Source organism: Dromiciops gliroides, chromosome 6 (genome assembly GCF_019393635.1).
Source record: "Dromiciops gliroides isolate mDroGli1 chromosome 6, mDroGli1.pri, whole genome shotgun sequence".
Taxonomy (NCBI): domain Eukaryota; kingdom Metazoa; phylum Chordata; class Mammalia; order Microbiotheria; family Microbiotheriidae; genus Dromiciops; species Dromiciops gliroides.
The window spans coordinates 24,120,863-24,133,701 of NC_057866.1; the positions used below are offsets into that span (position 1 = coordinate 24,120,863).

A 12,839-nucleotide genomic window follows, 5' to 3' on the forward strand; every position below is an offset into this window, starting at 1 on the left:
TATCCTGGAATGGTTTGGCTATTTCCTTCTCCAGCTCATTTTAAAGATGAGGAAACTGAGGCAGACAGGGTAAGATGACTTGCCCAGGGTCACTAGCCAGATTTGCCTTCAAGCCCAGCCCACATAATGAAGAGAAGGGAATTTTGGCCTCCAGAGTGTCAGAGAAGGTCTCAGGTAGAAGGTGATGCTTGGACTGAGTCAGGAATGAAGTAAAGGATTGTAAGGGGCTGAGGCCTGGAGTGGGGGCGAATTCTAGACATGGCGTGGCTTTTCCTACCTCCTGCTGACTGTCCAGGTGTTGGGGGACTGTAGAGAAAGAAGGGAGGTCAAGGTGGGTGAGCAATGCTGACAGCACCCTCTCTGGGTCAGCTGCGCCCCCCTACTCCCTTACCTGTAGCCACCTCAAGGAAATGATTCACCTCCCTGGGCTCAGCTTTGATCACAGGTGTCTGTATCATCTCTCCTGGGGCCTGAGAACGAAACAATGACAATAGCAATAACTCCCATTTAGGGGCGGGGGGGGGGCTTCCCCATTTAACCCATGTGCTCATTTTACAGATGAGAAAACTGAGACTCAGAGAGAAAAGGCTACACAGCCAGTAAATATCAAAGTCAGCATATGATGCCCAATCGAGCATTCTTTCCACTTGTACTTTACAGTCCGCAAGGTGTTTTTCTCACAACAACCCTGGGAGGTTAGGGTTAACCTTAGCCCTGCCATGAATTCTGAGGTGTTTTCTACAGATGAAGAAACTGAGGTTCCCAGAGGTCCAGTGACTTGACCCTCATCACCTAGATAGAGAGAGCCAGCCTGGTCCCTGATTCCCAGAGTGGGCCGTTATGCCTGCCTCAGCCCTGCCTCCACCCCTTGTCCCACAAACTCTCTCTGTTCTTATCTTTGGGGAAACAGGAGAGGAGCCCACGAGTCTATGGGGATTGTGGGAAAACGAGGGGGGAAGGAGGAGAGATGGAGAGCCTGCAGAACCCCGGGACGGCCTCCTCCCCGCCCATCCCCAAGAGTCCCTTCCTTCCACGGAAGCTATGGCCCTTCATTGCTCAGGGTGGGTGGGAGTCGGTCAGCTCCCATTCCCTCAGACGTAGCTGCAGTCAATGCTAGAAGCCTTCACCTCACCCTGCGAGCAGCTGGCCCCCCTGCCCCTCAAACAGATGTTTCTGATAAACTGTGGCTTATGGTTAATTGAAGAGCATTCTATTTCCCTCTCTTCTCTTGTCAGCTCCCTCCCTCCCTCCCTCTCTCCCTCGATCCCTCCCTCGCTCCCTCCCTCCCCTCCCTCTTCTTCCTCCTCCTCTCTCCCTTGCCCTTCCTCCCCCCCATTCCCTGTCCCCTTGACCTCATTCTTTTTCCTTTCTTCCCCAGAATCCCTCCCCGTTCCCCTTTCTCCCTCTTGTTTCTTCTTTCTCCCTTTCACTCCTTTTCCCCTTGTCTTTCCCCCTCCTCTTCCTCTTTATTTGGCCCCCTTTCTTCCTCCCTCTCCCTTGGTCCTTTTGCCCCACCCTAGGGTCTCTCTATCTCTCCCCTCTTCTCCCTCCCTCTTCTTGACCTTTCTTCCCCCTTTTCCTGCTTCCTCTCCCCCTTCCCCTGTCCTTTCCCTCCTCTTCCCCTCCTTTTTTGCCCTCTTTCCTCCTTCCTCTCCTTTCTCTCCTTCCCCCTCCCTCCCCTCCATTCCTTTCCTCTTACTTCCCCCTCCCCTTTTTCCCCCTTCCCTGTTTCCCTTGTCCCCTGCCTTCTTCTTTCTCTCTATCTCTCTACCTCTTCTTCCCTTTTTCCTCTCTCCTCCCTCCCTCCTTCTATCTCTCTCTCTCTTCTTCTTCCCTTTCCCCCCTCTCCCCTCCTCCTTCTCTCTCCTCACTCCTCTCTTCCCCTTTCCCTATCTCCCTTTCCTCTCTCTCCCTTTCTTTTTTCTTTCCTCCTTTCCCTCCCTCTTTCATCCTCTCCTCTTTCCCCTTTCCCTTTCTCTCTCCCTCATTCCGCTGTCCTCCTCCTTTCTCCCCACTCCTTTCTCCCCGGGCCTGGGACACAAAGAGACCTGCTGTTGTATAAATCACAGCTGAAGCCTTCCCCAAAGTGGGGGGGATGGGTGGTTGGAAGGGGGAGATGGGGGTGGGGGGTATAGGGGGGGTGCTCCCAGCACAAACACAGCCTGGGAGTCCTTTCTTCCTTTCCATATGGCCTGAGTTTGAGGAGCCACAGGGAGTGGAACCACGGGAAGGGGGCTTGAATCTAGCCAGATCTAAAGCAACTTCCTTGAGAGTTACCAGGGAACAGAGACACATTAGGGGCCACCTCCAGCCCCCAGCGAGTTGACAGCTGTCCTCCTGCACACTCTGAGTGTGCACCCCAAGAGGCCAGACTCGGGCGGATGTGACACCTTTGTTAAAAGTAGGGGGCAAGGCTAGCCTCCAGCATAGAGGGAGGTTGGGTAAAATCCCACATTCCTTATCTGGATTAAGTCCCTCTGCCCACTGGTCTTCTTTTTAAAAAGCACTACTAGCTTTAAGTTCTGAGTTCTATGGAAGGCCTGGGGAGAGCTCTGGTCCCTGGCAAGGAGTTGGGGGGGAGGTGGTGTTCAATGAAAGGGAAAGTAACTTCTAGAAGAGACCTTAGAACCTTAGTTCTTAAGTTCTAGGTTCTTAACCTGAGGTCCACAATTTTTTTTAATGTTTTCTGATAACTTTAAATACAATTGGTTTCTTCTGTAATCCTCTGTTTTTTACTTTATGCATTAAAAGCATTTTGGAAAATCTGATTAAATAAAATTGTAACTTTTAAATAATCAAAATCAATGCAGTTAAATTTAGAAGAGAAGTAGGTAACTGGGGGAAAAATCTTTGCTTGACTGCATAGTCACATTGTCACTGCATTTGTCACAAGAGTTTTGTTTTTCTTCCCCTAGCTGGGAGGGAGAGAAAATCAATGTTGTTAATTGAAAAAAAATAAAATCTTATTTGAAATAAAGCACTGACCAAAATGAATAAATAGAAACAGTATTCTGAGAGGAACTCTATAAGCTTCACCAGTTTGCCAAAGGGACCCATCACAAGAAAAAAAAAAGATAACCCCTTGTACTAAACTTTCCCTTTTCCCTTTGTACACACCACTCAGGAATACAGGAAGGCAGTGCCCTTGAGGCTCACCCAGATGGCATAGAATGGGCATGGACCAGAAGCAGAGGAAATGTGATGTAGTGAACAGAACACTAGAAATTGAGCTGGGATACTTGGGATTGAATCTGTGTTCTGGCTTTTAGCCATCAACTGGTCTTCAAGATCTCCTTAGAGCTCTGGGCTTATGACTAGAGAAGGTGCCACTAGATACTCTTTATAAGCCCTGTGACCCTCTGAGTCTCAGTTTTCTCATCTGTAAATTGGAGATAATAATACTTCTACTGCTTACCTCACAGGGCTGTTCCGGGGATTGAATGGGGGGTAATGTGAATCAGGCCCCCTTTAAACACCCTTATCCAAATAACTGACATTTCCATAGAGTGTTACAAACACTTTACCTACAGTATCTCATTTGAGCCTTAGCAACCACCTGGCTCATAATTAGTGCTTAATAAATGTTTGTTGATTATAAAAAAACCCAAATGTTAAAAATTGTTTTTACATGTCATTGGGAAAAATAAAATTAAAAAACATTATTTAAAAAAAAAAGAAAACAAAAAAAGCGTCTTGATTGAGTCTTAGAAAGATTAAGTGACTTGTTCAGGGTTACAAAGTTTGTGAGTGCTTGTGGGATTTGAACCTAAGTTTGGACTCTAAGCCCATTGCTTTAATCACCTACTCGCTTTTTAAATACCTATTTGGAGAATCGGTTTGGGAATATTTGTGGGGAGGGGGGGGAAATGGGATGAGAAAAAGAAGGAGCTGTGGCCTTGGCCCCTGGAGACTGCTTGTGCAACATGGGTAGTGGGTAAGAATGGGCAATTGAGCCCCTTATGTAGGCCTTGAGATTTGCAAAGAACTTAACATATATTAGCTCTGTTGATTCATACACAAGCCCTGGGAGGCAGGTCCTGTTATTATTCCCATTTTAGGCAGAGAGGTAAATGACTTGCCCCAGGCCCTACAACTTTTTTTTTGGGGGGGGGCAGGGCAATGAGGGTTAAGTGACTTGCCCAGGGTCACATAGCTAGTTAAGTGTCAAGTGTTTGAGGCTGGAATTGAACTCAGGTCCTCCTGAATCCAAGGCCAGTGCTTTATCCACTGCGCCACCTAGCTGCCCCCCTTTTTAAAAAATTTTTAAATTTTTTAAATTAAAAATTTTTTTTTTGCCCTACAACTATTAAGTGTCTGAAGGAAGCAGGATTGGATCTCAAATCTTTCTGTGTTCAAGACCAGCTCTCTTTATTCTACAATATACTGGTCTTAGAGTCAGGAAGACTGGGGCTCCAATCCTGCTACTGTGTGACCAAGGTGGATGAACTTGGCGTCAGGAAGATTTGGGTTCTAATCCTGACTCAGGCACTAATGAGCTATCTGTTGATAGCAAGTCACTCATGCTACAGTCATTGACTTAGAGCTGGAAGGGACTTGAGAGTGAGTCAAGACCAACCCCCTCATTTTGCTGAGGCCCCTCCAGACTGGGGATGTGCCTTGCCAAGGTTCTAGAAGTAATGGTAGAGTTCGAATTTGAACCCAAGTCCTTTGACTTCATGTCTGGTGCTCACCCCAGTTTCCTCATCTGTGAAATGGGTGTGAGAATGGTAACAGTTGCCATCTTGCAGAGTTGTCGTAAGGCTCAGATGAGGTCATACATGTTAGATGCCTTGCAACCTTCAAAGCACTCTCCAAATGTCCTCAATTATCCCAGCCTGGCCTTTCTGGCCTCTGATGCATTTTCCAGAGCTCAGGGCTTAGAAAGGTGTTTCAAGAGATCGTTTCCTCTCAGTTTCCAAAATCTTTTTCTCATTGCCCCTAAGCATACACAGAAACCTGCCTTCTCCAGCAATGCTATTCAGAGCTCACTTTTCCAAAGCACTTTACAGTTAATAAAGCAGTTCCTTACCACGCCTCTGTGGGAGAGTATTATTAGGCCCATTCTACAGACAAGAAAACCAGGAATCAGAGAAGGGAAATTGGCTTGCCCAAGGTTCAAGAATCAGAAAATTAGAGAACATGAGGGCCTTTGAAAGACCAGAGGTGAGGCAGTGGAAAGAGCCCAGAATTATGGGTCAGAGGACCTGAGTTCAAATCCTACCTCTGATATTGACTACCCATGGAACCTTGGGCAAGTTCCTTCTCTCTGGTCCTCAGTTCTTCTTTGGTAAAATGAGGGAGTTGGAGGAGAAGGCCTCTGAGGTCCAGCTCTAAGTCTGGGATACTAATCAAAAAACCCTTAGCGATCATCTATTCCAACCTCCTCATAGAAAACTACAGGTTATTCTAGCCGAGCTGGATGTTAGAAATTTTGTCTGCTCCCAGCCCCCACTTTACAGAAGAGGAAAACCGAGGCTCCCAATGGGTGGCAGTTTAGTGGACAGAGTGCTGGGCTTAGACTCAAGAGATCTGGGTTTGCATTCTAGCTCCATCCACCTTTACCTAACTGGCTGCCTACATTTTTCAAGTCTCAGTTTCCGCATCTATAAAATGGGTCTTTGTCAGAGGATTGTGGTGAGGAAAATACTTGGTAACCTTTAAAATATTAGACAAGTATTGGAGCTTGGACTTGAACTTGGTCTCATGCCCCACTTCTATACCAGGTCATTGGTCACTGCCCCCTCTCACAGCATACCCTTCCTTCCCCCAGTGGACACACGCACACAGACACACACACACACACACACACACACACACAAATACCTATCTCTCCCAGCACTGGGGCCTGGGAAGATGCCCAGAAGCCAAGGCTCACCTCGTGGGGGGCAGGCAGCCGGGAGAGTGGGCCGAGGTTGAGGTTGAACATCGGCATGTCAGCAGAGGCCGTGCTGACTGGGCCTGGGATCACAACTGGTGAGGGGGCTGCCAGCTGGTCCCCGGGCAGCTCAGGGCCCACGTTCTGCTCCTGTTTCACCATGATGGCACATAGTTTATGCCCCAGGGCCCATGCTCCATGCTCCAGCTCTGGGGAGAAAGGGATTGGTAGGATTTAGACCAAAAGGCACCTTGGAGGTCATGTTGTCCGACCCTTTTCTTCCCTTTACAAATACAGAAACTGAGGCACAGAAGGGAAGTGACTTGTCTAAGGTCATACAGCTGTTCAAGAATGGACATCAGGATTTAAATTTGGGTCTCCTAACTTCAGGTTGAGTACTTTTCCCATTAACTATCCATCCATCCATCGTGTGTGTGTGTGTGTGTGTGTGTGTGTGTGTGTGTGTGTGTGTATATGTGTACACAGTGCTTCTTTTTTTTTTTTTTTTGGTGAGGCAATTGGGGTTAAGTGACTTGTCCAGGGTCACACAGCTAGTAAGTGTTAAGTGTCTGAGGCCGGATTTGAACTAAGGTCCTCCTGACTCCAGGGCTGGTGTTCTCTCCATTGGGCCACCTAGCTGCCCCCACAGTGCTTCTTATCATGCAACATCCCTCCTTCATGACAGCAAGGGCCAATCCACCATGCATGCCTTACCCCAGACATGAGGAGTGGTTACACTCTGTCTCTCATGGGCCACCAGAGGGATCCAGAAGACCTCGGTTCAAATCCTAGCTGTCCTTTACTATCTGTGCGACTTTGGACACGTCACTTGGTCTTCCTTGGCCTCAGTTTCCTCATTTGTAAAAATAAGGAGGTCAGACTAGATGACCTCTGAGACCCCCGCCTCCCCACCCCTCCAGGGACACCAAGGCACATAGAGGGAAAATGGGATTTTCGTTTAGAGTCAGATGGGACCTTAGAACTCATCTAATGCAAATCTCACATTTTTGGCTATGGGGAATAATGAATAATAATAGCAGCTAACATGTATATAGCGCCTATAACATGCCAGGCACTGTGCTAAGCACTTTATCATTATTATCTTATTCTATCCTCACAAAAATCCTTCAAGGTTGGTGCTATTATTATCCTAATTTTACAGATGAGGAAATGGAGGCAAACAGAGGTGAAATGACTTGTCTAGGGTCACACAGTTGGAAGTGTCTGAGGCTGGATTTGAACTCAGATCTTTCTGACCCCAAGCCTAGTGCTCTATCCACTGCACCACCCAGCTACCAAAGGTGGGAAGGAGGACCATATCAAACTGGCAAGACTGAGAGATCATCAGTTTCAACTCCTTCATTTTATAGAAAAAACATGGACCTCCTCTGGGGCTCCTTACCCAGCTGTACAGGAGGAGAGGCCGTGGTGAGCCCCCTGCAGGACCTCAGGCCATTGAGGAGGACAGTTCCTTAGCCTTAGAGACTGTTAAGTCCAAATCCCTTGTTTTACAGAAACCGAGGCCCGGAAAAGGGAAGGGGAGCTGAGCTCCAGGTGGGCTCCCCTTCTGTACCCCGGGGTCTTTCCCCAACTTTCCAGGTCCCTGGGGAGCCCCAGTGGAGGTATATGGTCTGTCTGTAAAATTGAAGGCCTCAGAAGTCCCTTGAATTCTAGGCCCCTGATCCTGTGATCAGGTCTTTTTCCTGGTCAGAAGTCAAACAGGGGGTCCTGCTGAATTTAAAAACCTTAGAGCATCCTGCTCCTTTTCTCTCATAACGCCCAGGTGAGGAGCTCTCAAGAAGGCTCCTCTATGACACTAGCCCCGCATCCCTTCCCGGTCCAGGTTGGCCTTCCTTAGTAGAAACTTCTGCCCTTGGGTGTATTATTTGGGGGTGGGGCTCTGAGGGAGGAGAAGCAACAGTGCCTTGGGTCCCCGGCCCCTGGTCTCCTGGGGAAGTGATGGGCCGGGCTGGCCCAGAGCTGCTTGCCTCGCCCTGCCCTGTATCCCCCTCCACCCAACCCTGGGTCCTTGCTGGAGGGACTGGCGGAAGGTGGAAGAGCCACAAGCCGCCCCTGAGCTCCCGGGATACCCATGTGCTCTCCTCAATTACAGGGCTCGCTCCAGGCCGCCTCCGGGAAGCTGCCCCCTGCAAGGTACCCACAAACAAATTACTTTAAAAATAGGATCTGTGCGGGGCAGGCTGAGTGGTAAGTAAGTGGAGCCGGGCTGGTCCGGGCTGGGCGAGGGCTGGGGAGCAGAAAGTTTGTAGTGGGCTGGAACAAGCCGCAGGATGGTCTACGCCCCTGTCTCCGCCCACAACTTTCCAGTTTGGAGAATTGTGGTCCCTTCCAGCCGCACATCGGGACGGGGAAAGAGGTCTGAGGGAGTGCTCAGGGCTGGGCAGAAGTTAAATGGGGGGGGGTGTCCTGCTGAATTAAAAAACCATTAGGCTTTCCTACCACCCAAAGCCATAACTAGGGTGGGGCAGCTATGGCTTACCAACATGTGGGGTGGAGAAGAAGACTTCCTTCCCAGAGCCACCCCAGAACAGCTAGCCTTTTGTTCATAGGAGTCCTGGGGGGAGGAGTGGCCTAGCATTGGCCGAAGGAACAATGTTTGGGGCACGGGAAGATGCACAATCGTACAGAGAGCACTGGACCGCGGCTCAGGAAGAATCCCATCATAGACCAGCTGTATGACAAGTCAGTTCACCTCGATGGGCCTCAGTCTCCTCATTGATAAAACAAGGGCACTGGACTCAATGACCTCTAGGGTCCCCGAGTCAGCCCCACTTTAGAGATGAGGAAACTGAGGTCCATAAACATGACGTGTCCCAGTTGACAGAGTTGGAAGAAATCTCATCTAACCGAATACTCTCCTCTTACCGGAGGGAGAAAGATATAGGGAAACTGAAGGATGGGGCTTGAATCTCAAACCTGTCCTCTTCTGAGCCCTCCCTCCGGGGAGCCTGGGCATCTCCCTCCTCCCCCTCCTTCTTCTTCTTCCCTGCCCCGACCTCTCCCCTCCTCCTCTCCCGTACTCACTCACCTCTCGGGCTGTCCTCCGTCTTGACTGGAATGAGGGGACTCTGGGGGGCTGAGTCGCCACTCAGGGAGTAACTGTGCTCCGCCTGGATGCCCGGGGTAGGAGGGTCCAGCTCCATGTCCAACAGTGGGTTCTTCTCCGCCAGGATGGGATCATCAAAGAAGCTGCTGAAGAGGTCGTTGGAGAAGTCCTCCATGTTTTCTGAGAAGTGCTCCAGGTGCTCTGGGAAGTGCTGGCAGAGGAAAGAAGGCGGGAGGTCACTGTCGGCCAAGCTGCCGAAGCATCCACTCAACAAGGATGGATCAGGTCGCGGCTGTGGACCAGGCGCTTGGGGATACGCAGGGGGAAGACGTGCACTTTCTAAAAGAATGCAGTGTTGGGGCCGATAGGGGGCGCGGTGGATAAAGGACCGGCCCTGGATTCAGGAGGACCTGAGTTCAAATGCAGACTCAGACACTTGACACTTACTAGCTGTGTGACCCTGGGCAAATCACTTAACCCCAATTGCCACACACACACACACACACACACACACACACACACACACACACACACACACACACACACACACACACACGGTGGCAGCTACTCGGTGCAGTGGATAAAACGCCGGACCTGCAGTGAGGAAGACTCATCTTTGTGAATTTGAATCCCGTCTTAGATACTTCCCAGCTGTGTGACCCTGGGCAACTCGCTCCACCTTGTTTGCCTCAGTTTCCTCATCTGTAAAATGAGCTGGAGAAGAAAATGGCAAACCCGTCCAGTATCTTTGCCAAGAAAACCCCAAATGGGGTCACAAAGAGTTGGACACAACTGAACAACCACAACAAATGGGTGAAAACATTGGGTGGAATTGAATGACATGAAACTGAATAAGTTCAAATGTAAAGTCCTACATCTGGGTGCAAAGAATCAATTTCAATAATCCGAGATAAGGGAATCCTAGCTAGATAGCAGTTCAACTGGAAAACATTTCTGGGTTTTTTTTCGGACGTCACATTCATTATCAGTTAACAATCGGAGAAGGCAGGCAGGAAAACTAAGCTAGCAACCTTTGGTTGTGTTGATATGCATCATCTTGAGGACTAGGAAGATGGTAGCTCACACTTTACTCTGCCCTGGCCTGATCACACCTGGAATATTATGTTTAGTTCGGAGCATCACATGTTAGGAAAGTTATGAATTTGGACCATATCCAGAAAAGGACAATAAAGATTGGGAATGGCCTTGGAGATCATACTTTGTGAAGACTGAAGGAATTGGGGGTGTTTATCATGGAGAAGAGAAGACTGGGAGGAAATCAGACACGGTAGCTGTCTTGAATTATTTGAAGGAATATGGAACATCGGAACACTTCAAGATTTATTCTGCTTGACCCCAGAGAGCAGATTAGGAGCAACAGGTAGTAAACTTGGGTTCAATGTCAGGGTGATTCTTACTGTTCTGAGATTCTGTGATTACTAATACTGGAGACAGTCTCACCTGGGGTGGGTGGGGGTGGGGGCAAAGTCACAATGCTTGAATAACTTTTTGAAAATAATTTTTTCTTTATTCTTCATCATTTATGAGATTTGCTTTTTCATACATAATGTAAATTCATTTCATTCATATATATATATACACCATATATACTGCTATGGTATTGTAAATTAAAAACAACAAAAAAAGGAGTTATCAAATATTGGAACCTCTTCATGACTTTTGGCCCACCCTGTACTAGATGAGAAGTCAAGACCCTGTTGATTGGTCTTCCACCAACCAACTGCTCTTGGCCCCATCCGTTTGATCTAGGAGAAGGAGCTGATAGAGTCTGTGGCACCTAGGAGTTCCCAGTCTACTGGGGAAGACAGAAGTGAATGCAGAGGACCTGATCAGATAGATAAAGAAGTATAACGAGACTTGTTTTTTGTTATATTTTATTTTTTAAAAATGTAAATTCCAAATTCTCTCCCTCCCTCTCCTCCTCCCTATGACGGTCGGTAATCTGATATAGGTTCTATATGCAGGAAGAGACTTCAGATAGTAGTTGTTGGAATAATGATGCTAATAATTAGCATTTTTTGTTTGCTTGTTTTTCGGGGCAATGTGACTTGCCCAGGGTCACACAGCTAGTAAGTGTCAAGTGTCTGAGACTGGATTTGAACTCAGGTCCTCCTGAATCCAGGGTCAGTGCTTTAGCCACCTAGCTGCCCCAATAATTACCATTTTGTTGCATTTTGATATGTGCATAGGGTTCCTGTTTTGCCAATGAGGTGGTTAGACTCTGAATGTTGTCTGATGTCCTGCAAGATGGTAAAGGGTATTATTTGAGTCAGAGGAGCCAGCTTTGAATCCTGGCTCTGCTATTGACAGTGTGACTGTGAAGGAGCCCCTTGACCCCTCTGAGCCTCAATGCCTTATCTGTAAAATGAAGGGTTGGACTATCGGACTTATTGGGTTACTTCTGGCTCTAGGTCCATGATGCCTCAGCTGCCATCCAATCTGAACCACCTAAGCAAGAATCCTTTCTACATCATCCTTGCAAGTAGTTACCCAGACTTGTAGTGATAGGGTCCTCATTTCATCACAAGAAAGCCCATTCCAGGTGGGTTGATGTTGAGTCGGTGCAGTCGTTTTTTAGTTATGTCCAACTCTCTATGACCCCATTTGGAGTTTTCTTGGCAGAGAAAGGTTTGCCATTTCCTTCTCCAGTTCATTTTATAGATGAGGAAACTGAGGCAATCAGAGGTTAAGTGACTTGCCCAGGGTCACCCAGCTAGGAAGTGTCTGAGACTGGATTTGAACTCAGATCTTCCTGACTCTGGGCTCTGTGCTCTATCCACCGAGATACTGAGATACCAGCTACCTCTAACTTCCAGGTGGAGGCAGCTCTGAAGAAGTTCTGGCTAGCGCCTCATTCTGCTCTATCAAATTGGACATGCCCAATCCTTTTTCCATTGGGCAACCTTTCAAATACTTGAAGGCAGCTGCCGTGTTCTCTCCCATCCCCCTCCCCTCCAGTCTTTTCCATGCTTTTCCATGCAATTCCTTCCATTGATTCTAATAGAGCTCTAGAACACTCTGAAACTGGAGTTGGGCTACCTCCTAAGCCGGAGAGCGAGGCGGAGGGATTCCTCAGCCTTGACTGTCCCGAGTGTCGCCAGGCACTCTGAGGCTCCCTTCCCAGCAGCCACAACTATCACAGAAAACCAGAATCACAGAATTTGAAAATCAGAAGGGACCTTCGTGGCTCCCCTGCCCCCCATCTGCTCCGTCTCGTCTAGAACATACCCGATGAGTGGTCAGCCGGTCTCTGCTAACGATCTCCGAGGAGGAAAATCCTACTGTCTCATGCTACTTTTGAATAGCTCCGGTTGCTAACGAGTCCATCTACCCCAAGTCTGACTCTTTGCAACCTTCTTTCCTGTTCCTGCTTCTTCTGCCTTCTGGGGCCAGACAAAATGAAGCTTATCCCTCTTCCCCATAACTGCCCTTCGGATACCTGAAAATGACCATTATATTCCACTTAAGTCTTTCCTCCGGGATTAACATACTCAGTTCCTTCACCCAGTCCTGATTATGGCATGACTTTGAGACCCTTCCTGATTCTACTGGCCCTCCTTTTGGATGCTCTCCAAAATAATTAACTTTTTTTTTCTTTCTAAATCCTAAGCACCGGGGGCAGCTAGGTGAAGCGGTGGAGAAAGCCCCAGCCCTGGATTCAGAAGGACCTGAGTTCAAATGTGGCCTCAGACACTTGACACTTACTAGCTGTGTGACCCTGGGCAAGTCACTTAATTCTCATTGCCGTTAAAAAACCAAAACCAAAAAAAAAAATCCTAAGCACCCAGAATTGAAGACCATATTCTCAGTGTGGTCAGACACAGGCAGAGTATAGCAAGACTATCATTTACTTATTCCTGGAAGTTTTGCCTCTCT

The 12,839-nt window shown here is 48.2% G+C and overlaps 1 protein-coding gene across 2 annotated transcripts in view; it reads right to left on the minus strand.

Annotated features, from left to right (window-relative positions):
* Positions 1–12,839, minus strand: part of CREB3L1 (cAMP responsive element binding protein 3 like 1) — a 51,788-nt gene that overhangs the window by 16,236 nt on the left and 22,713 nt on the right. For both annotated transcript variants that reach the window (XM_043971548.1, XM_043971547.1), the window contains exons 2-4: positions 8,925–9,153; positions 5,876–6,084; positions 392–470 (exon numbers count right to left, since the gene is read on the minus strand). In XM_043971548.1, the coding sequence (XP_043827483.1) occupies positions 392–470; positions 5,876–6,084; positions 8,925–9,153 (517 nt within the window). The remainder of the gene's footprint in view (positions 1–391; positions 471–5,875; positions 6,085–8,924; positions 9,154–12,839) is intronic.